The following is a 25,378-nucleotide window of genomic DNA, read 5'->3' as shown; positions in this document are numbered from 1 at the left end:
TTATTGCAATGCTCAGTTATACATGTTCCCAAAGCATTGTTTATTTTGTAGAAGAGGCTAAATACCTTAACTAAATGTAATAACTGCAAGTATTTCCATTGAAGCAGGCAAATCTTAGCATGGTGTCAAGTTCCCTATAAAACATCCTTCCTTAGAATACTCGAGTCGTTAGTCAGAGACAAAATCCCTAACACTAACTTATGGTGATGTAAAACCTATTTACAGAAATTGACAGCAAGATATGAAAATAAACAATTTTAAAAGAGGATATGCTCTGTGGTAACGAACATTATTGCCTGTAGGTAAACTGGAATGGAAAATAATAAAATCTTTATCTGTCAGCATCACTTCAACACTGGATCAGTGTACTGATAATATACACAGTATATGCAATAATCAAAATAAATTGACCATTTCCTCTTTAGTTTGCAAGAAATATCAGAAAAATGGTTGTCCAAACAATAAGGTTTGTGTATCCAACTTCAGAAGTGGAACACTAAGTAACCAAGAAGTCATTCCAGACAGTGTCAGTGCAGTCTTCAAACTTCTCATATTCTCTACAACATAAGCAACTACTTTCCCTTCAATATTACCAGACAATTGGAATTCTCTTGTCAGCTATTTCAAAACTTTACAAACTTATTCATATAGACAAATACTGAAGCATTATGGATATTTTCTGGAAGCAATTTTTAGGTTTTCCTTCCTTCCAACATGCAAATGAATGAATGAATGACTGCCATCTGTAACAACACAGCAAAGCAGTACTACACACAAAAGTTTTAACAATTATTCAATGTACAACATGTTCTGCAGATTCTAAATTCAGTTTTGATTTAAATGCAATAATTCAAGTTAGATATTTTGAATTCCGAGCATAGAGCAAACAAAACCATAATTTCTGAGAATTGCTAATGAAATCAAGATTAAAATCATACCAGGTAGTTAACTGTATGCTTACTTAGGTTAAAATAAAATGAAACTAAACTAAAATGGGCTTAACATTTTGCCTTCAGCCCTACATTACTGCTTGTATTTGAGCAACTGATAGTCACATGTCCTGTCAGCCTGTCACATTGCTCTACTTTCCTTTTCTTAATTTTTCTTTCTTTGCATGCTACAGCCAGAAATGGTCAATAACCAAAAATGAAAACAAAATGTTGCAGTGCAAAATCTGGGTTTTATTCTACAGATATTTATCCAACAACACAATACATAACTTGTGTACAGACATTTTTACTATACATAAATACATACAAGAGATGACGACAAGTCTTCATTTTTTCTTTTTACAAAGTCATATAATGCAGACTCAAGACAGTGTAAAACAGACAATATTTTGCACACTACTGAGGCTTGCTTCAGCAAAACTCAAGAATGGGAGAAAAAAATCCAGGTATGAGGCTATTACTGAGTCAGTATATTGCAAGTGTAAGAAAATAACCATAGACAAATAACGGTCAAGTACACCAGGGAATAACATCTGGCACACTGTTATTGTAAATTAAAAATATATATATATAAAATTGTGCAAAGTAATCTTCAAGCTGCTGCTTCTTGGATTGCAACTTCTCACATAATATAGAGTCTGAGCAGAAATACAGTAATTTTAACACCCTGAGACAATATTGATGATAAATCCCTATAAGGTACAAACACACCAATGCTCAGCATGAAGCTCTTCTGGAGAAAACAAACGTCAGGAGTAGCATGACTAGTGTTTCAACAAATACGAACATGCTACATTAAAAAATGCTTACATTAAATGCAGTCACAGCTCATGTAATTCTTTGAAAGAGCGAAATCTGGAATGAACTACAGAGGTCAAATTACACTTGAAAATACTGTAAAATCCAGATCTCACAACTCTAATTTCTTGTAATTCGGGTTTAAGTTGTTTGGTCCCTAGTGATTTTTTCCCCATCTCTTTCTTCACGTAATTATCTAGCTCTCCCTTTTACTTCTTTACAGCATCTGCTTTCTTTCTGACCTGTTAGCAACATAAAATCAGGGTTTTGCTGTATAATGACTAACACTAAAATCAGCATAAAATAAAAGTTTCTACCTGGGTCCTCAGGTATAGTTAAATAGCAATGGGCAACACACACACACACACACACACACACACACACACACACACACACACACACACACGGTGTGGGGTGGGAGGAGCACATTAACGAGCAGACACTTTGCAAGGAAGCACATACTTAAACACATCTCAGTTCTTTAATGAACACCAGTGTTTTTCTCACAGTTTTGGTTGTGCTTGAAGTGGAATAAACTTACAAACCATAGACAATCTTTCACAAAACTGAGTCATAATTTAAATTAACAAATTAATTGCACAACTTTGAAATCTAGAATGTAACCAGGAAGCAAACCTTTATTGCCAAAAAAATTGTACCTTGTGAAATGGAAAGGAAAGTTTATTACCCCCCCCCCCCTCCCAACACACTCATACAAATAAATAAATGATATATCAGTTTGGTCTATGGACGTACTCCAGAACTTTTGGAGTTTGCATTTAGAGAGGGAGATTCTTTTATAGAGTTGCTTGTTGTAAGATAGGTTCTCACAGGCTCTCTTGACTTTATCATTTTGAGTTAATTTTCTAACATCCAAATGAGAAAAAATAAATCCACATTACAATTAAGATATGATTGTTTCCTGACTGCAGACTCATGCAGCCACATTAAAAAATTGAACTTATCACTTCAGATAAACCAAAATATTTGACTAATAAAAATTCATAGGAAGTAAGTGTCTCACGGCTGTCAAAGAACAGCAGAAACGCACATTCCAAAACAGAAATGTACCAGCATGATGTGGCTATCTCCACAAATCTGTACTTCAATCATTCAAAGAACACGAAATAGTACTGAACATTAATCCACATCAGAGTCATCTAGTTTATGGACTGTACATGATGAGCAAGCAGATACATTACCATATTTATGGATAAAATATGTCCAAGGTGATCAAACTTCCTATGATTACACGAACTTAAGGTGGTTGTTCCTCATAAATAACAACAATGTAAATCAGATGCAGCAGCTCACAATGGAGAGATATTGCTTTATGATTGTGGAATAAGCAACCATTTCCCACACATACACTAATCCTGGATATTAGAATAGAAAGTTCAGAATAAGATGTATGAGATGCTTAATTGAGGTGATGTGATAATCCACAATATTTCTCACCCACCTACCTTTAAGAGCACTATATGTCCGGCAGGTATGTGTTTCCCCTTCTGTTCTATAGTACTGATATTTTTTACAACTATTTGCATCTTTTCTCATACCTAAATCATTCAGCCAACATTTTTCCACTGATGACGTGTACTGAATATTAATTTCAAACCCAGGTGCAGCACACACCAACACAAAAGTCTCAGTACCAGGCAGTAAATATACTGACCACTATATTTATTCCAATTAAAGTCTCCAAGTAAATGTTTTCTATGTCTTTATGGTGCTAAGGAAACTTACTCTCTCTGGATAACCCTAGGACATACATAGCAGGGTTTGTACAAACCTCTCATTGTGCCTAAATGTCTAGTCTCCCGTCATGTTGATGGACTACTTTTTTTCCAAATGAATAATTACTGATGTGGCCTGGTTGTTGTAACCTGTTTTCACAAGTAGCACAAATTCACCATTTTTTGTACAGTTGGACAATAACAGCTCTAATGACAAATAGCTTTTTACTGTAGTTACAAGTGATTGAACTCTGCTTGCTCCAATTAAATTTAAAGTATGAACAATAACATTGTACATTAAATACTATGTTCATGCCCCATTTTCATTTCAGTTTATCAGTTGGAAACATTCAATGCTATAAGGTATTGGGTCATTAAAACTAAATTTACCATCGTCATTTTGATGTAAGGATACAAATGGCAAACATTTTTTCAATGTTTACAAGCAAACAAATTTTACATAGAATTTAAACTATTTTATACCTGGATGTTAGCGAATTAAGTAGAGTATCTTTATCAAACTGCAAAGAAACACGTATAAACTATTTCGATATAATTTTTTTCTATTATCCACATGGTGAGAGTTGATTATGTGACAATGTAGTAAAGTTACATAAACTCTGTAATGGCACTGCCACATCAAGTACTAATGACACAGAAAATCATTCCAAATAAAAAAATTAAAACAATCTTCTACACAGGAATTATCTCTCTACTGTATTTTTTAGGACAAGCTAAATTTTAGGAACAAACATACACAAACATTTAAGGATTTTCAATACATATCACATTAATGACGGCTAATACGTATAGTGCAGTTATATATGCCAACTGCTAAAACTATTAAGAAAGCTCTGCATTTCACATTTGGAAAAAAATTGCATTTCTTGAAGAAAATATAAAAGTTACAAGAATATATGAATAGCTGTCAAAAAAACATTCACTAAAATTTTTCGAATAATCACAATACAATTTTGTGCATTAATCCTCTCTTCTTCCCATTAAAGAGGTATTTTAATAAGTCATAGATACTTTGTGGAACAATAGTACAAAATTAAAATAACAGAAGACTATCTTATATCTTACAAATAAGTCAAATGTTTTATACAAGGATGACAAGACCAGTGCAAAACAGGTAAAGCCTACTTTCAATTATATGCTAATTGATTACGCCAGGAATGAATCTGCAGTTGACAATAATCAGTAACATCAGATGCAATTCAAAGACTTTTCATGCACATTCTTGTGGTATGTTCACTTGCCGATCAAGTTTGAAGAAGAGAGTTTACAAACTGTCAAGTAGTTAAACTGAATTAACATGTTAAAGACAAGCATGTAAAGATGAAACAGGCCTCCACAAGTACATGATAGATGTGAAAGAAAAACTTTACTATTAACTTAATATTATCACCCTTTTGTCAAAATGTAAAAGGAACTGTTTTATAAATAATATTTCTGATAGCTAACATTAATTTACATTTTTAATTGCACAAATGCAACAGGTAACATTAAATATTGCTGCAGACAATGCTTTGTACTTGTCATGATAAGCAGGAAGGAGATCTTATCACTCTGTCAGAGCACAGAAAGCCACGACCATAAATAACTTATCAATAGTACATCAAAATATAACAACTGAAAGTCAACACTGATTGCAGATCAGATACTGTTGGCAACAAAGGCTCAAACATTAGATATATGCAAGATGACAACATCTTATGACCAAGAGAACCAAGACCTAGGAGTTTTTGGAGTGTCAGGAACGCTATCAGCTGGTGTGACACTTGATGTGACAGTATCAGGCAGAGCAGCAGGCGTGTCTGTGATGTTTGTAAGTGCATCTACAGGTGCACCTGCAGTAGACGGTCTTGGACTGGAAGGAGGTTCTGTGTTCCCACCAGTTACCTTTGTATTTGTCTCCTTTTGCATGCGTCCTTCATAGGCACGTACATCTTCCAAAGTCATTCCATGCCATTCATCGATCCAGGCAAATGCTTGTCGGTGGCCCAGTAATAAGATTTCCCTTATTGACTGTAACAGAGAAATTTTATAATCATGATGTAACAATTTCAAATGAGAGCCAAATGTTTTCACAGCCAGTTCTCACCAAAACATGTATAGCTTTGCAAACACAAGCACATACCAACGATAACTGACAATTCTACCAGGTAAATCATTCAGCAATGATGATCACAATGGAATATAAATGAAGAGTGGTCATCTTCCGCTGCATTGGATATTACTGAGAGTGAGTCAGGGCACCTCCCTATCTTGTTAACAGATTACATCTCTCGTGAAAATTAGAATTACTATCCATGAAGGGAACTTATTAGCATATTCTTAACTTTGTGTTCATACTAACTTTTTCCCGACAAAAGAGTCAAAGAGTTTTCTCCTGTTTGTTTATGTCACAAGTTATTTAGTACTCTAGATGAGTAAGCTCCAAAAGTACTGATACTACAACTACAAGATCAGTGAAAAATCACATTATATAACGATTTCTTTCCAACCATTCTGTGAAAATAAGTAACAAAGTTTAAAAAAAACTTGCAATGAAGATTAGAGTTTAACATCTCGTCAACAACAAGGAAATTACCGAGAGAGCACAAGTTTGGATTTGACAAGGATGGGAAGGAATCAGCCTTGGTCTTTTCAAAGGAACCCTCATTTACATGATTTAGGAAAGAAGAAACATGGCAGTGAGATCTTTAGAACTTATTCCAAAAGCATAAGAGGCAATTGTGGCAAAACATTAAAAATTTCTGCTACCGCTACTATACAACACTTTCCTAAATACACACAAAAACAAATATCTCGTTATTCATCAATTTTCAATTGAAGGGGATCTAAAATGGTACAGCAGAAAAATGTGGCTGGCTTATCAGTATAGGTGCCACCATTTCCTGTTAGAAGTTTCTGATACATCTGCCTACAATTATTTTCAGAAATTATCATATACATGCTTTTCTTCCTGCATTTCAAGACTTACTTATTTTTTACCCCTTCATCACTATTGCAATCATTGTGTCATTGTTTTAAATGATTGTGGAAAAGCTATAAATAGCTTGGTTTTGGTCCTCTGCTCTTTCAAGAATTTATTGTACATCCAATCTCTGTTCTGATATGGCTAAGAGATATTTATTTTTTGATTATAAATATAATAATATTTTATATTAAGTAATTTAACAACCCCCCCCCCCCCCCCCCCCACACACACACACACATTTCAATGTTCCTTGTACTCTGTACAACATGTCAAGTATATTAGAACACACAGTGTCTCCTATGGCAGCAGTGCAAGTAACTACAGGGAGTAAACTAGTTGGAAGCTCTGACTTACTCACCAGTTAACTGGATCCACTCCAGTCAAATCACTGCCCTCTCAATATGTTCCTGCTGATTGCTGGATGATTCCAACAGTAGTGCACAAGATAACCATACGGAATGTGTTACTTGGAACTTGCTGCTTAACAGAACATATTGACCAGCTCTAGTACCTGATGAGTGGAATAAATCCTAAGTGGCGAGTATAGCTTTATCCTGATACTACAACAAGGAGGATGAATTCCATGGTTGGAATGGTGATTTCAACATCAGCAGCTTGATGTTCCTCACCTCCAGTAACTCTTCTTCCCACTGGCACAGGCCTGGCTCAACATTGATATTGTGGCACACGAGGGAATTTTTAACTGTTTTAAACCCTAGAGGTTTACTTGGCTGAAAGATCAGCTTGTTTATTTCCCCTGATTCCTATGTGTCCCAGTGAACAGCAGAATGCAACCTCCTTTCTCTGTCTTTGGACGAGGAGAAGTATCTACAATATATTCTCAACCATTTTCATTAAAGGAGTCACTGAAACTTCTTTCTTTGGTCATACCTCACTTTTTATATGTTCCAATTAACTCAGTGTTTATACTGCAAGGTATCTGGCAGGCCTAGCATGACGGCATGACCACTGAAAACTACTGAGTGATCCAGGAAGTTTTCCAGTTTCATCCCACGAGTCTACAAGATAGTAAATTATTGTGGCAGTCTAAAATATTATAAAGCATATCTAAAAATATTATTCTAAGAAATACTTTTATTCATTGTGAACTTAGAGACAGCTATGTGATCATATAATTCAATCTTAGGTATTAAAACAATTATGGCACAGTCATTTTCTCTTTCTCTTGTGCAGATTTCAGTTGAGTAACTATTCATTATCAGATAGTCAAAATGTGTGGTTTTAACATATGTATGTACAAGATCCCATGCCAATAGCCATCTCAGTGTTACTGTTTGGTGCAATCATCTTCTGTTTGTAAAACTGCACCCAACAATAACGCTGGGACAGCTATTGGCATGAGCCCTTGTACCGAAGTGTGAGAAAAGCACACATTCCGCATATCAGATACTATTATAAACTGTAAAGGTTATGCACTGTAAACAAATAACAAAACAGAAGTGACTGGTTCTGTTAAATATATTAATACCTAAAATTATTTATTGAACTTTTTAACCAAATTGTCAAATCTAAAATAATTATAGGAAAGGAGAATGCTGTTATTATTGGTTACTGGAATGCAGTAGTTTGAGAGAACACACAAAAAATATTACTGGGAATTTCATGCTAGGGAAAACTAACAACAAATGACAACAGCTGGTTGATCTTTGCCAAGAAAAGAAGATGTCATCCATCAACAAACTATTCCAACAGGAGGAGGAGAGGAGATACACATGGGTTGCATCAGGGGTACAGGCAGATCCCAAATTGATTACATTAGTGACAGAAAGAGGTACTGAAATGAAATCAAAAATGTAAAATGTATCCTGGAGCTGATGTTTGCTATGACTGTACCCTAGTCTGCAGGAAAGTTCACCTGCAACTAAATAAAATAAGAAAAAAACAACAATTTTAGACTAAGTTCTGATGCAACAAAACTGAACAATGAGAACTCTAGGATATGTAAAATAAGGGAAAGGCAATCACTTACCTATATCAGACACATGTGGATGACAGAAACACATAACAGGGAACAGTCTTGGCATTAGCTTTTGAGCTCTTGATCTTTTTCTAGTCAAAGTACTCATGTTCACACACACACACACACACACACACACACACACACACACACACAGAGGCATGCAAATACACATTCTCAAGCCACTAGATCACAAAACGAAAAGTTTTTGTCAATGAGGTTTATGAAAAAGGATTTCCAAAGCTTTTTTTTTTCCTTTTTTACCAGTATCTAAGAAACTACAAATGACAAGTGTATAGACTATTGTATACTAATTTTGGTACCCCATGGCCCCAATATATTGACAAAGGTCACACGTGACAAAATATCAAACAAACTTTATCAAAATCTTGCTGAAGTTAGTGTTTAGGCATTCTCCTATGAGGGCATCACCTACAAGCTAATACTTTGTACAGCAATGGATAGCTGTATGCAACTATCCTATCCCAACCTATTCATGGGCCATATACAAGAATCCTTTCTAACCAACAAGAACCCCTAACCCCTCATCAGAATCAGATCTATGTGATCTGGACCAAGACTGAGGACACCCTATCCACATTCTGGCAGAACCTCAATACCCTCTCCCCCATTCACTCCACCTGATCCTCCTCAACACAAGCCACATTTATCAATGTTGACCTCTACCTCAAGAAGGGTAAGTCTCGTGAGGCAAATGCTGGGATGGTTCCTTTCAGAGTCTAAGGCCAATTTCCTTCCCCATCCTTCCCTAATCCGAGCTTGTGCTCCATCTCTAATGTTCTGATTGTCAATGCTATGTTAAACACTACTCTCCTCCTCCTCCTCAAGAATGGTGACATCAGTACCTTCGTCCACATATAACCCACCAACCACCAACAATACCTCCACTCTGACAGCTGCTGCCAATTAAATACCAAAAATTCCCTTCAAAACAGCTTTGTCACCATGCTTGCCGTGTCTGTAATGATGAGCAGATCCTTTACAAATACGCCAAGGGTCTCACTGAAGCATTCACAGACCAAAATTACTTTCCCAACCTTGGCCAAAACCAGATATCCTGTGCCTTGTCTCTCCAGTCACCTGCCACATCCCACATACATCCACCCAAAAAGCAGCACTTCTCCAGTGACTCAGCATCACTAACGACAGAAGCAAATAGATCACAATCTCTGCTAGAGTTTCAACCACCTCTCATTCTGCTCGAAATGAGGAGTAACCTCCCAAACCCTCCCACAGTGGTATTTTACCATTCACCAAACCTACGTAATATCCTTGTACATCCCTAATCCACTCCTCCAACTCCTTGCCTCATGGCTCATAGCTCTGCAATATACCTAGATCCTACCCCATCACAGAAGGGCCACCTGTGAAAGCAGCCACATCATCAACCAAGCTACAACACCGTGCCGCTTTCTACGTGAGCATGAGAAATAACAAGCTGTCTATCCACACAAATGGCCACTGCCAAATTGTGGCCAAGAGACAGCTGGATCACCTAGTTCCTGAACATGCCACCTAATATGATGTACACCATCTGGACTCTTCCTGCCAACAGCAGCTTTTCTGGATTCCACAGGTGGGGACTCTCCCTACAACATATTCTTCATTCTTGTAGCACCTCGGCCTCAACCTTTGCTGGACCCTGTTATCCACCGAATTATCCTTTCCCTACTCCCACTCCAGCACTACACAAACTTTTTGTCCTACAAATGCACCTACTAGACTATTCTCCTCCTTTAAATCATCCCCCCCCCCTGCCCCCCAAACATACATGCTGCACATAGCAGTCCTATACAGGTCCCCATCACATCCCTGCACACGCACGCAGGCAGCACAGCATTTTCCTCCACACTTTCCTTACCACATCATACCTCATTCTTACACCCCCCCCCCCCTCCAAATACAGCACTCTCAGTCATACCCCAGCACACAGAGACAATAGTCATGTGTATGTGAGGTGTGGTTGAGTAAATGTGTGTGTTTTCCACTTTGGAAGGTGGACTCTGTCCAAGAGCTTATACATTTTAGCACTCCTTTTCACTGTGCCTGTCTTTTACTCAGTGCCTCCTCTATGTGGTGATTAACATTTATCCTTTCCATATTAATGCTGGAAAGATAGTGATACAGAAAAGTGTGATAGTGATACAAATATAGCACCATTCTTATCCATCATCTATCAGAGATCATTGGAACAGCGGAAAGTTCCATGGGACTAGAAGAAGGCCCAGGTCATAGAAATCTACAAAAAGAGCAGAAAATCAAATGCACATAATTATCAGCCAATTTCACTGACATTGATTTGTTGTAGAATCATGGAACATATTTTGTGTTCAGATATAATGACCTTTCTAGGCTCTGAGGAGTTCATCTGCAGAAACCAGTATGGTTTTAGGAAACAGCAGTCATGCGAGACACAGCTGGCCCTCTTTGTGCACGATATACAACACGCTCTAGATACTGGCTCCCAGGTTGATGCCATATTCCTCAACTTTCGAAAGGTATTCGACTCAGTTTTGCACTGTCGCTTGCTCCAAAAAGTGTGTGCTTACAGTCTATCTGATAACATATGCGGTTGGATAGAAAGTTTTCTAACAGACAGAGAGCAGTATGTTGTCATGAATGGGGAGACTTAAACAGAAACAAAACTAACTTCAGGTGTGCCCCAGAGCAGCATAATAGGTCCGATTCTTTTTACGATTTACATAAACGATTTGGTTGATGGTATTGACAGCAGCATTAGACTGATTGCCGATGATGCTGTTGTCTAGAAGAAAGTAGTATCACACAAAAGTTGTGAACAAATCAATGAGGATTTGCAGAAAATAAATGCCTGGTGTAATGACTGGCAGTTATCTCTCAATATTAGTAAATGTAACCTATGCGTATAACAAAGAGAAAATCCCCATTAATATACAAGTACAAAATAAGTGCCCAGTCTTTGGAAGCAGTAACCTCTGTCAAGTATCTGGGTGTAACTATTCGAAATGATCTCAAATGGAACGATCAGATGACACAAGTAATGGGTAATGCGAACACTAGATTGTGATTTATTGGTAGAATCCTGCAGCGATGCATTCCTTCAACAAAGGAAATTGCTTACAATACTTTAGTTCATCCAGTCTTAATTGTTCGTCTGTATGGGACCCTTTCCAGTTGAGTCTGATTCAAGAGACTGAGATGGTCCAAAGAAGAGTGGCAACATTCGTGACTGGTACATTTAGCCATTTAGAAAGTTTGAAGTGGGACACACTTGCAGATAGACGACGCACTAAATGGAAGGGGCTGCTCACTAAATTCCAAAATCCAATCTTCGCCAAGGATGTAGAGCATATATTATTACCACCAACTTTCAAATCGCGCAATGATTACCATTCAAAGATAAGGGAAATTAGAGTTCGTACTGAGGCATTCAGTCAGTAATTTTTTCCTCGTGAATCCGCGAGTGGAACAGAGGGGGAGAAATATGACTTTGGTGTGAATAGTGCCCCCTACCACACACCGCCTGGTGGCTAGTGGATAGTATACGTAGATGTACATAAGGCATTTGAAAATGTAAACTGGTCTACAATGATGCAAATTTTAATGTGCAGCCCGCATCTCGTGGTCGTGCGGTAGCGTTCTCGCTTCCCACGCCCGGGTTCCCGGGTTCGATTCCCGGCGGGGTCAGGGATTTTCTCTGCCTCGTGATGGCTGGGTGTTGTGTGCTGTCCTTAGGTTAGTTAGGTTTAAGTAGTTCTAAGTTCTAGGGGACTGATGACCATAGATGTTAAGTCCCATAGTGCTCAGAGCCATTTTTTAATGTGCAGTAAACTGGATCATCAAGACAGGAAAACAATCCAGCAGCTTTACAGGAATCAGAGAGCAGTTGTCAAAATAAAATGCTGTGATGCAAAATCTGGAAGAGCAAATAAAGGTGTTCAGCAGGGATGCTACCTTTCCCCATTACTCTTCAACATATACATAGAAGAAAATAAAAGTACATACGGTGAAATAATAACTGTATGTGGAAAAAACATGAAAATGCTTAGATTTGTAGATTATATACACTGAAGTGCCAAAGAAACTCGTACAGGCATGCATATTCAAATACAGGGATATGTAAACAGGCAGAATATGGCACTGCAGTCGGCAATGCCTATATAAGACAACAAGTGTCTGGCGCAGTTATTATATTTGTTACTGCTGCTGCAATAGCAGGTTACCAAGATTTAAGTGAGTTTCAACATGGTGTTATAGTCGGCAACAAGTGATGGGACACAGCATCTCCGAGGTAGCAATGAACTGGGGATCTTCCCATAAGACCATTTCACAAGTTTACTGTGACTATCAGGAATATGGTAAAACATCAAATCTCCAACATCACTGTGGCTGGAAAAAGATCCTGCAAGAACAGGACCAACGATGACTGAAGAGTGTCATTCAACATGACAAAAGTGTGATCCTTCTGCAAATTGCTGCAGATTTCGATGCTGGGCCATCAACAAGTGTCAGCAAGCGAACCATTCAACAAAACATCATCAATATGGGCTTTCGGAGCCAAAGGCTCACTCGTGTACCCTTGATGACTTCATGACACAAAGCTTTAAGCCTCACCTGGGACCGTCAGCACCGACATTGGACAGTTGATGACTGGAAACATGTTGCCTGATTGGATGAGTCTCATTTCAAATTGTACTGAGTGGATGGACGTGTAGAGGTATAGAGACAACCTCATGAATCCACGGATCCTGCATGTCAGCAGGGGAATGTTCAAACTGGTGGAAAATCTGTAATGGTGTGGGGCATATGCTGTTGGAGTAATATGCGACCCCTGATACATCTAGATATGGCTGCAATAGGTGACACATGTGAAAGCATCCTGTCTGATCACCTTCACCCATTCATGTTCAATGTGCATTCCGATGGACTCGGGCAATCCACCAGGACAATGTGACACCCGAAACGTCCAGAATTGCAATAGAGTGGCTCCAGGAACATTCTTCTGAGTTTAAACACTTCCGCTGGCCACCAAACTCCCCAGACATGAACACTATTGAGCATATCTGAGATGCCTTGCAAAATGCTGTTTGGAAGAGATCTCCACACCCCCTTGTACTCTTACGGATTTATGGACAACCCTGCAGGATTCATTGTGTCAATTCCCTCCAGCACTACTTCAGACATTAGTCGAGTGTATGCCACATCATGCTGCAGCACTTCTGCGTGCTCGGGGGAGGGGAGGTAGGCAGATGTACCAGTTTCTTTGGGTCAAAGAAACCAAATCTGAATATAGTCTCCAAAAGATCATAGAAGACATTGAACAAAGTATTTTCAGAGAAATACGATATGAAAATAAAAAAGAAGAAAACCAAAAACCTTGAATGCAGTACAGTCTCAATAGCAGCAAACACACATTTGCATGAAGAGAATCAAAAGCAAGCCACCAGATTTAAGTACCTGGGTAGTACAATAACAGAGAATAATAATAGATCATGGCGGGTGATTAAATGTAGAATTGTACAAGCTAAAACAGCATTCAAGACAAAGATGAGGGAGCTACTCCATCATGAAATTTTAGTTTATACATCAGGAAACAGTATTTAAGAACTTATGTTTGTAGTATTGCCCTATATGATTTGGAGACACAGAGAAAGAATGATCAATGAAGAAGTTTTTAATAACACAGGAAAGATTTTTCTGGAAAACAATCAAGGGAAAGAGAGCCCAATGAGTTAAGACACCTCATGCAGATATTGCCCATTCATTGTGAAATTAATAGACAGAAAAATGCTCGAGTAGAATGCAAGAGGAAGACCAAGACTTCGGTACATCAAGCAGGGGGGGGGGGGGGGGGGGGGAAGATTTGAAGTTGTTAATATACTCTGAAATGAGGATACCTGAAGAAGATAGGGAAAATTGGAGGTGGAGAATTGCCGCTTTCCAATCTACAGATTGAGCACAGAAGGAGAAAAAGTGGGAGAAGAAGAAGAAGAAGAAGAAGAAGAAGAAAGCACTGGGCAAGCAATGGTAAGGTATGAAAACATTTTATGTACAAAGTACACGGTGCGATCACTTTAATGTGACCACCGACTACCGTATTTACTCAATTATAAGACAAGATTTTTTTCCCAAATTTGTCATTCAGAACATACATAGTCATCTTACATTCACAAATTAAATTACTGTTGCCGAGGTTAACATTTTTATGTTGTTTAATACAGTAATACGGATAATTTTACGCGTATGGATGAAAATTTGGCTATTGAGGGCATATGCAAGTTTAATTTTAAAGGGTCCAGAAGGGCAGAACTGGGCAAACGCTACTCACATTCGTACAGGCTCAAGACTTCCCGATACGCCAAAGCACTCAATACAATGTTAGCATAGCTTGAAAAACCATGTGATATTTGACTTGTGTGGCGCTAGTGCAAGGGATATGCGAGAAACTATGAAACAGCTGTCTATTAATCATTTAAAATTGCACCATTCTGCGAAACACAAAAGAAAATAGCACTAAATTCCTTCATTTTACAAACTCTCATTTTATTTGAAACAGTTCTGCAGTAAATGTTCTCATACATGTATGGATTCTGTGTACAAACATTACTGCTGCTTTTTAAGTAAAGATAATACTAAAAAATGAAAATGTTGTCTTTCAAAAACATTACTACATTCTGAACCCAGATCAATAACTCATTTGGTTATCAGAGACTGTAATGATTAACTAAGTGGGTTGCAAATGAGAAATTCGGTTGCTGGTCACGTATTAGAATACCAGGTAAAAAACATTATCGGATTTTAATCAACTTTAGAACACGATGGTGACATGAAAAAACAAGAAGGAAAACCAACACAGAATGAAATGTTTAACAAACAAAATAAATCATATTAAACTGGCTGTCATTGTTGACACAAGAACAAATTAGAGTGGCAAGGCCTGTCATAGAGATAGTACAAATAGATGTCAGTAGATTGCGGGATGAGCGAAGTTTGAAAATTGGACTGAGTAGTGATTAAGTTCTTTTATTTGCGTATTAGTTGCTGTTGCTACATATGACTTGCACCCTAGGAGATACTGGCCCGTGTCTCACACCTGCTCAAGCACAGCAGTATGAAGGGGTTGGTGGTGGAACAGTGATTCCAGTTTGACAGAAAACTAGCACATTACATCATGTTGCCAACCACAGGAATCTATATCGTGTACTTTGACTTTTTAGGAACATCTATCACTTTTAAACTGTGATTTGCCTGAATCCATTTGTAGTCAGAATTGAACCAAATTTGAAATTAGACAAATACTCAACAACATATTTCATTTCTGCAAAAAATGATAAGAGTCTAGAGAGATGGTAAAAGTCTAGATAGGTGCCAATTGTGTACTTAGGTGTTTTGTGCTGCAGTGTTATCGATGCTCACCGTGACGTATGACAGGAACAAAAGGCTGCTGGTTCTATGCAGGCAATGTGAGAGCGGCGGGCAGATGATAAGTTTGGAAGCAAGAGAGAGCCTCATGTCAGCACAGAAGCAAAATCCAATATGCAATCGGATAAAAACAACTGTGTTCTCAGGTCTCATGGTAACCACAACCTCAGAAATCACAACATATTTGAAAGAAACAGCCAAATATTTGTGACAAACAAGATCCAAATTTCACAGCTATGCTGTTAGGATGGTAATGATTAGAAATAGTGATACCACAGACGACAGGGTTAGTAAGTGAAAAATGTAGAAAACAAAACAGTCAGCGAGTTCATGTAAACCATTTCTTTCCATTTATTTTATTTCTCCTTGTTTTACCAAAATATAGACCGATAACAAATGGCATAAATTTAGAATATATATAATGGCACCTTTTTAGTGAGATACTTTGCTAGTAAAACAGTCTGTAATTCTGATTAGTCAGAATATGTTAAAAATAAATTTTAAGAAGCATCTTGAGAAAAACAGGTCATCTTATAATCAGGATTGTCTTACACTCAGGTAAATACATTACGTTCAGTGTCACCTTGCAACAACCATTCACTGATGGCAGGCAGCAGAACTAGCAGTGTAGTATACATGAAGTGGGAGAGGGGACACAGAGAACAGTGTAGTAGTTGTTGTAAAGCAGAAATGGAGTGATACGTGCAACTGTTGAGCAATTGTCTGCGCAGATAAACCAGGGGGCTACCAACATTGTCTTCTTAAAGACCGTTCAGCAAACAATGCTGCATATGGACCTCTGCAGCAGGCACTCGATTCATGTACCCATGCTGACTGTTCACTGGTGATGAAGGGTGGAAATTACATGCAAATACCATACCTGTACGTCCACTAACTAGCAACAGGTGGTCTTTTCTGATGAATCACATTTTATGCTCCATTGGACAGATGGTCGTTGGCATGTGAAATGCCTGAACACCCTGCAACAATTGTTGGAAGGCTCCAGGACAGAAGAGGGAGTGTTATGGTCTGGAGAATATTTTTGTGTTTGTGCCCTGGATCCTCAACCATGAAAGCTAGCACAGCTGACCAAGGCACTAAAGTCAGCATGGCTCCACATTATCTGTTGGTACCTTCCACAACATTATTGACTCTCTTCCCCTCGCAGCAGTCCATGCTGCAAAAGGTGGGTATTCAGGCTTTTGACAGATGGTCACATTAATGTGACTGGACAGTGTATATTCTGCATGCCTGTCACATCACAAAGAAATCTCTTATCCAGCATTTGGAGCATGCTGATGCAATTCCAGAACTATAGAATTTTGTATAAAATGTCATTACCAGTTGCACTTTAATTTTATTTTAAAAACTACAATCGGTTTTGGCCCTCAATGCCATTATTAAGTGGTTATATGTTGGACCCCATTAGAAAACAAAAAATGAGTCTTCTACGTTTTCTCAAGACGTCTGACATATAATCACTGGATAATTGTCTTGAGGGCTAGAACCTGTCATGGTTTTTAAAATAAAAATTAAAGGGCAATTTGTGCTTGCATTTTATTCAAAACCACACAGAAATTCTGCACAATTTGAAGTGACATTTACCAGCCTCAGCCTTGAAACAGGGGCTAGGAATAGAACTGATCTTAAAAGCTATTGTGGCCAGAACATGGTGGATTGCATATAGTACCTTCAGGTATGATGGTTTGTTTGATCCATAAACCATGAATCTGTATGTAAGCAAACAAAACTGGAGTATGCAAGATCTGTCTCATACACATTAACTACACACAATGCACTTTAAATTATTAATTGCTTTGAGAGGCCCAGTATTCAGGTCTTTCAGATGTGGCTTCTGATCAAATGCAACATGCAAAAACTTCACCAAACCTACCAAATTTAAAAGGGTGCCGCTCACTACATCACAGCCTTATACACTGACAATTTACAAAGCGTAGTTAATGCCTATTTCTCTAATCTTCCAACTCTCAACTGCAGCAACCATGCATTGCTGCAAGGCTGAAGGAGAAATTGAGACCTTAAACATGGGTTTTTACTGTGGATGTAATAGAGTCTACTGCTACTGCAGACATCACACTTAAAAAGCTACCTTGAGGGAGCATTCTCTTGCACAAAGTGATCAGATAGGATTTAACAATTATGTGCGTGCAACACTGTGTGAAGAGCAAGGACACGAAGTCATTCAGCAAGTGCCATGTGTGGAGCTGACAAAGCTTCTCAAGATCAAAGGAAATCACTATTAGATGATGCCTGTGCAGGAAAGCCAATTACAAATCTGCCTGCAACAGAGGCAGTTTATTAGTAATGACATTGAACTCCCACTGAGGGCTGTTAAGGAACTGCCTGGATTCAAAGAACTAGAAATGGTGGTAGTTGAGTATGCACACAAAGGTCTTTCCCAGGTTTCAAGAAGGGTATTCCAAAAATGTACTTCCCTCAGTAGAGCACTGTCCTGTTACCCATACTAAAAGTTTGAGGGATATTTCCTTAATATTCATGGTCTGGGCCACAGACATGCTGGACCTGCTATATGCACATGATACAGACAGAGTTGAAGCCAGTTTCCACATGGAAAAAGGGCAGCAGATGTAAACCCAGTCACTGGCAAAAGCAGAATCCCAAAGGTCCTTCCCAATAATAACTTAGAGGCAAGTGAAAGCAAGAGCCTGACTGATGGTGGCAATGACTCAAGTGAACTATTACACCGTGCTCTGAACAACATCTCCTTGGTTAATCAAGAGACTCCTACTGTTGATCACATCATTAATAGTGCATCAATTACCTCTCCCTTTTCGTGATTGCTCATATGCATATGCCCCTTTAATTGAATGGTTAACTGAATTAATATTAGCTCATGAACTATTACGATCACATCTCTTTGTTTTTCATAATTATGAAACAGCATTTTGCCCTCCACCGGGGAAGTTTCAAGGTACTCTAGAAATAGTCTGCAGCTGAACCCCAATACAACCACGTGCCTGTCCCCAGTTGCAGAATGGCACTCATCACTCCACCAAGGGACAGACTATCTTTTAAGCTGCCTTCAAGATTTGATACTAATTCGTCATCAGCACAGTTGTGTGTATTGGTGATGTGATTCACCAATTCATTAACACTGTCTCTATGTCCAAAAACAAGCAGTTGGGTGACTGGCTCCTGTTTCACCTTGCTGGGACCCCATCTCGTTAGATCACTTTTGGGCACTGCCTGATATGCTAGGTGTATCTATATCAAAAATCAGTCATGAGCAGATCATCAAAATGCCTGTCACTGAACAATTTGTATAGAAGTGCTGAAGCCAAAATGAACGACAATGAACATTCCTCAGTATGGGTCTAATGGACTGATAACATTTACCAGCACTAGCTCATGAATGTTGAAATCTTCAAACCTAATCACAAGCCCACCCAGCACACTTCCCTCAAGTGCTCTCCATTTGGTACACCCCATAGGCAAATTTAGGATACTGAACACTATGCACACTGCAAGCAGTGTCCAATTATGCACCCTCCCCACAGCCTAATAGACATACACTTAGCCAAAGTCAATTTACAGATCTGATTATAGGAGGTAACAAGTAGAGTACTGCACCTACATGACCAAACTGCATGACAGGCATTCATTCCCCATCAATCACTTCACACTCGTTGCAAAAGTACGTCGCTGAAAGTTTCCTCATGCACCATCATGCAGCTGCATACTCAGTGAGTGGTGCATACTCACTAAGTGGGCCTGGCCATGCAGCTAAGGAAACGAACTCTAATAAGCTTTGTCACAACATGGCAGCGCTAATGGGCCTGCCAATTGTTGGAGAATGTTACTGATGGTCACTGATTTAGATGAGGAATTGAAAATTTGTTTGAATGAATAGCTGATGAAATAATGCTCCCATCAAGTTTGCAGCTTGTTGAGAAGTGTGACCACTTATAATTGCCAACATAGTTTATAATTAACAAAAAATAATCCAATCCAGCAACACTGTAGGCTGGCTCTCCTGAGTCGAGCAAATAAACTAATAGGACACACAACAGCTGTCATTGTGAACTGCACTGACCACAAAGAGAAAGGAAGCGCAAGATTTAGCAGTAAGCAGATACGGGCAGCATTTGAATCAATTTCTGTCTGCATCACTATTCAAGTACGTAGATCTTATGAAACAAATCTCTTCACAAATAAAAACAAATCTCTTCACAGATAAATTACTTGTGTTTACTCTGTTTAATTCTTGCTTCTCGTACAGAATTCTGTAACTGATGTTGGTTTCCTTTGCTCGCTGCAGTTTCTGTTTAGTAAATATTTACAGTGTAATACATGCAACATAAAAACACGGCCTTTGCAACGGAACTACTGACACAGTCCAATTTAACTGACTCTGCACTTCCCAGTACTCCTGCCACCCTCAATAGTAACAAGCAAAGTACTCTACACAAGTAACCAAATGTGAGATGCAGCCAACAGAAACTTAATATGCAACATCTTCCTCCATTGTACCAAGGTTGCTCGTACTATCAGCTATAGATGTCTCACTGATATAAATATGCAATTTGTTAATGTTTGTAGTGTTAAAAAAATGAGCAATTCAAGTAAGACCTTGTGGTTGCTACCAACTAACATCAACAAACTTTAAAGTCTCCTAAAATGTTTGTGGAATGCTGCTGGACATTCAAAGTCATCTGAAAGTCTTTAGTGCTAACTAGGAGTAAGCTTTCCATTAGAAGATGGAACAGCTTTTCAATCTGACATGCATCAATGCAGTTACACAGATTTTTCAGATTGAAAAGATTCAGAGCATACACTGAGGTCCAAGAAAAAAACAAAAGAAGTGTTCACAATATTGCAGCACACCACAACTGTTTTTATCGAGAAAGTGGAAAGAGACAGTTGAAAGAATTTTTTCCCTTTCTACACCAACTCCAATTATTGCAGCAACATCTTACACTTATTTTAAAAACAAATAGTTCACCTGTATTATGGTCCATGAGCGAGAGTTGCTTACAGCAAACTACAGACATATAACAACCAAAAAAGTCAACAAAAACATGAAAAGGAAGTTTGTTTTGAACATGATTTGGAGTTGATGCCAACATCATGAATTATTTGCCAAAAACTGCATTGGAATTGACGATTTCTCAATTTTTGCTGAAGGAACTGTGATTTGAAAGTCTTACACCATTATCTGGAAATGAAGACAATTTCAGGAGATACAACACAATGATATCCTCTTGGTAGATTTAGAACATATTTTCTGTAGTGTCTCACAATGTTAAATCTTTAAAAATCGAACAACCTATTTGACGAGATGTTTGAAAAAAAGAGTTGTTCTGAAAACTAATTTAAAACAAACAAAATGTACATTTATTTAACAAATGACAAATAAATGGAGCAATAAATGTAACTGGATTCAAATTTATCTATTTGTAATTCGCTTAACTGATGAACAAATGTTTTTGTTTGTGTAAATGAATAATGTTTCGAATAAATATTTTTATTTGTTATTCATGAATAATAAATTTTATCTGCATTTATTATTCATCATTCACATAAGTTTTGCCTCACTCTGGTATTAAGGCAAGCATACTGTGCATGCACACACTGAAAATTCACAACATATGTGCAAGTGAGTGCGAGTGGATAATATCCGTATGGCTGTGGACTAGCATGTAACATCAGCATGGCTGTTGGCAAGTGACCACTTGTGTGTTATTAGGCAAGGCATCATTGCTTATCTTCAGCAACATCCGCTGATATCTCGGAAGTGTATTCATGCTCTCTCTCGCACACTTCAGGTGCATGCTGGCCATGTGAATGCGCCATGCACTTGCGTGATTCTTGCAGCAGGTATGTCATCCACTTATGGAATTACAATATTAATAATAACCATTACTACTGTCTAATCATGGATGAGGAAGAAGACCTACAAAACTCTGAAGAAAATGACATGTGCAAAAAAATTGTAACAAAAAAGTAAACCGGTCCCCAAGCCAAAGATTAGATTGAACACTACAATGTTTTACTGAGCATTGTGTGCTCTTAGCTTCCACCAACCTATGAACTGACTTTCCCAGCAAGTTATGAGAGGACCTAAGGTTTTACGTGGATTTGAAACCATTATGCACCTTGGTATAAACAAATTAGTGCTAAGAGTGAAGGATGCAACAATGGCAAAAAACAGTCCTAGAACCAACTGCAGATCCAACCATGTTGTTGTCTGACACTTACCCATTAGCCACAGAAACACACTAGTAAAACATATTAACTTCTCTACAACTTGTATTCAAATATCAGCTTGTGTATTCTTAATATTTACTGAGATTTCAGCTTCTCAGTTATTGCAACAAATGATGCTAGACACAATTCAACAACATGACTCTCTAGTTAGGTTAGCGATACTTTATGGAGATAGATGGATAAGGAACAGTTGCCTGTTCTAGAAAAGGAAAAAATGCCTCTATTACATATGATGAAAACCGTGATACATATATACTAAAAATCATTAGGCAGCAAACACATAGATAAACAAGAAACACAGTTTCATTTCATACTGAGCACTTCTTACACTGATCTTGTCTCCACCACAATAAGTAAGCAGCAATAAAATGGCATACAACTTGATGGAAATAAAATATCTGACTGACGGCAATAATATGTTTTAATCATTTCACTTCTATAGATGAGCTGTTCGTGTTTTGTGTCCCTGTGAATCGGGAATTATGTGGTCATAACAATAGTCATATTTAATAAACAGTTCAAGATATCAAAATTAAGTTTTTTGCAAATGACAGAATGCACAGAGGCGCATATGTTGTATGAGGTGCATTCAAGTTCTAAGGCCTCCGATTTTTTTTCTAATTAACTACTCACCCGAAATCGATGAAACTGGCGTTACTTCTCGATGTAATCGCCCTGCAGACGTACACATTTTTCACAATGCTGACGCCATGATTCCATGGCAGCAGCGAAGGCTTCTTTAGGAGTCTGTTTTGACCACTGGAAAATCACTGAGGCAATAGCAGCACGGCTGGTGAAGGTGCGGCCACGGAGAGTGTCTTTCATTGTTGGAAAAAGCCAAAAGTCACTAGGAGCCAGGTCAGGTGAGCAGGGAGCATGAGGAATCACTTCAAAGTTGTTATCACAAAGAAACTGTTGCGTAACGTTAGCTCGATGTGCGGGTGCGTTGTCTTGGTGAAACAGCACACGCGCAGCCCTTCCCGGACGTTTTTGTTGCAGTGCAGGAAGGAATTTGTTCTTCAAAACATTTTCATAGGATGCACCTGTTACCGTAGTGCCCTTTGGAACGCAATGGGTAAGGATTACGCCCTCGCTGTCCCAGAACATGGACACCATCATTTTTTCAGCACTGGCGGTTACCCGAAATTTTTTTGGTGGCGGTGAATCTGTGTGCTTCCATTGAGCTGACTGGCTCTTTGTTTCTTGATTGAAAAATGGCATCCACGTCTCATCCATTGTCACAACCGAGGAAAAGAAAGTCCCATTCATGCTGTCATTGGGAATCAACATTGCTTGGCAACATGCCACACGGGCAGCCATGTGGTCGTCCGTCAGCATTCATGGCACCCACCTGGATGACACTTTTCGCATTTTCAGGTCGTCATGCAGGATTGTGTGCACAGAACCCACAGAAATGCCAACTATGGAGGCAATCTGTTCAACAGTCATTCGGCGATCCCCCAAAACAATTCTCTCCACTTTCTCGATCATGTCGTCAGACCGGCTTGTGTGAGCCCGAGGTTGTTTCGGTTTGTTGTCACACGATGTTCTGCCTTCATTAAACTGTCGCACCCACGAACGCACTTTCGACACATCCATAACTCCATCACCACATGTCTCCTTCAACTGTCGATGAATTTCAATTGGTTTCACACCACGCAAATTCAGAAAACGAATGATTGCACGCTGTTCAAGTAAGGAAAACGTCGCATTTTAAGTATTTAAAACAGTTCTCATTCTCGCCGCTGGCGGAAAAATTCCATCTGCCGTACGGTGCTGCCATCTCTGGGATGTATTGACAATGAAAGCAGCCTCATTTTAAAACAATGCGCATGTTTCTATCTCTTTCCAGTCTGGAAAAAAAAAATCGGAGGCCTTAGAACTTGAATGCACCTCGTATGATAAATATTCAAAACACTTTTATTCCCAGAGATATGGAAGTAACTCGTCCACAGCAGTGAGAGATCAGCCGTTCAGGTCACTTACAAATGTCAATTACATTATAGGGAAAACCCAAGTGGTGCGCATATACACATCCACAGCAGAATTGCTCTTTCAAAGTTTAATATAATAAATATTATAAAACGTTAAAACCCCGATATTCATTTATAAACATCCTGTATAATGACTACGAACTACGTATTACTCAACAAAGCCACTTTTTGAGAGAAAGAAAAACAGTAACAATCGCTAATGCTTGGCATTTTTACACATGGAGAGCTGTCACATGCTAACTACTTTACAACCCTTAAATGTTAACTGGCACTTTGTATGATATTTATTTATTTACTTGTTCACAATTACATCATCATATCATATGCTAATCATGTTATCACATTGGCATAAAATTATTACTACTTGCTGCACACTCAAAATATTCAACTACTTGTATCATAATACCAAACGTCACTTCGTAAGTATTCCGACACAGTGGAGTGAGAGTGAATAAATGCCTCATCCAAATAAACCATTGGTTGTCTGAATCCCGGTAGTTATTTTTTTGCCATAAAAATATAATACTGTATACTCCGTTGACATTTGTTTGCTCCAACACCTTAAAAAAATGATTTCACAAAAAGAATAATTTTTCTGAGCACTTTTTTACCAGGCTGGAGTTTGGTATAGTTGGCAAAATGTGGCATACGCTACATCAGTATGTGTAGGATGTGTTAGTTATGCTCGATGAAAGGAGCAGTAACTCTAAATTTTTCTCACTAACAAATGTTGCCAGAGGTGAAAGAATTGAAAAGTGACATAAAAATCCCACGAAAAACTGTATAAATGAACTATTAAATAAAAAATTACTTTTAAACCAATTAACTGAATAAAAATAATGATCAATGCCATTTCAATAAAAATTTTAAAATACGGAAGTTTACTGCACCTGACAAGGTTCATACCCACAAACTCCTGCATGTTAAACTATTATCCTATCCACTACACCACACAACAAGTCTATGTAACATGAATTTTCCAATGTTACTGAGAATCATACAAAATTCTGAAGTTTTTTTTCATCAGTCACTCGCAAACAAGGGCCCACCAGAGAGAATGGCTGCATGGTGTGATACCTGGGATCTTAACCTACTTCACCATATATTTTATTTCAAAAAGTCGATCCCACCACTGGGGACCACTCCTTGTAAGTCATTTCAGGTGAAGTATAAAAGTGTATGTACACATATTGTCAATGAAATTACTACTCTAATCATTTTGCTTCTCCTTCTCCTCCTCTGCAGTAAATACTAAATTCAATTTC

The 25,378-nt window shown here is 38.3% G+C and overlaps 1 protein-coding gene across 1 annotated transcript in view; it reads right to left on the bottom strand.

Moving 5' to 3' along the window:
• Positions 1 to 1,180: 1,180 nt before the first annotated feature.
• The window catches only part of LOC126199611 (cytoplasmic phosphatidylinositol transfer protein 1), a 98,557-nt gene continuing 74,359 nt past the window's right edge, over positions 1,181 to 25,378 (bottom strand). Inside the window, exon 8 of the mRNA XM_049936542.1 lies at positions 1,181 to 5,515. Within this exon, the coding sequence (XP_049792499.1) occupies positions 5,201 to 5,515 (315 nt within the window). The 3' untranslated portion in view covers positions 1,181 to 5,200. The remainder of the gene's footprint in view (positions 5,516 to 25,378) is intronic.

Source organism: Schistocerca nitens, chromosome 1, assembly GCF_023898315.1.
Source record: "Schistocerca nitens isolate TAMUIC-IGC-003100 chromosome 1, iqSchNite1.1, whole genome shotgun sequence".
Taxonomy (NCBI): domain Eukaryota; kingdom Metazoa; phylum Arthropoda; class Insecta; order Orthoptera; family Acrididae; genus Schistocerca; species Schistocerca nitens.
This window is presented reverse-complemented; position numbering and strand designations above follow the sequence as displayed.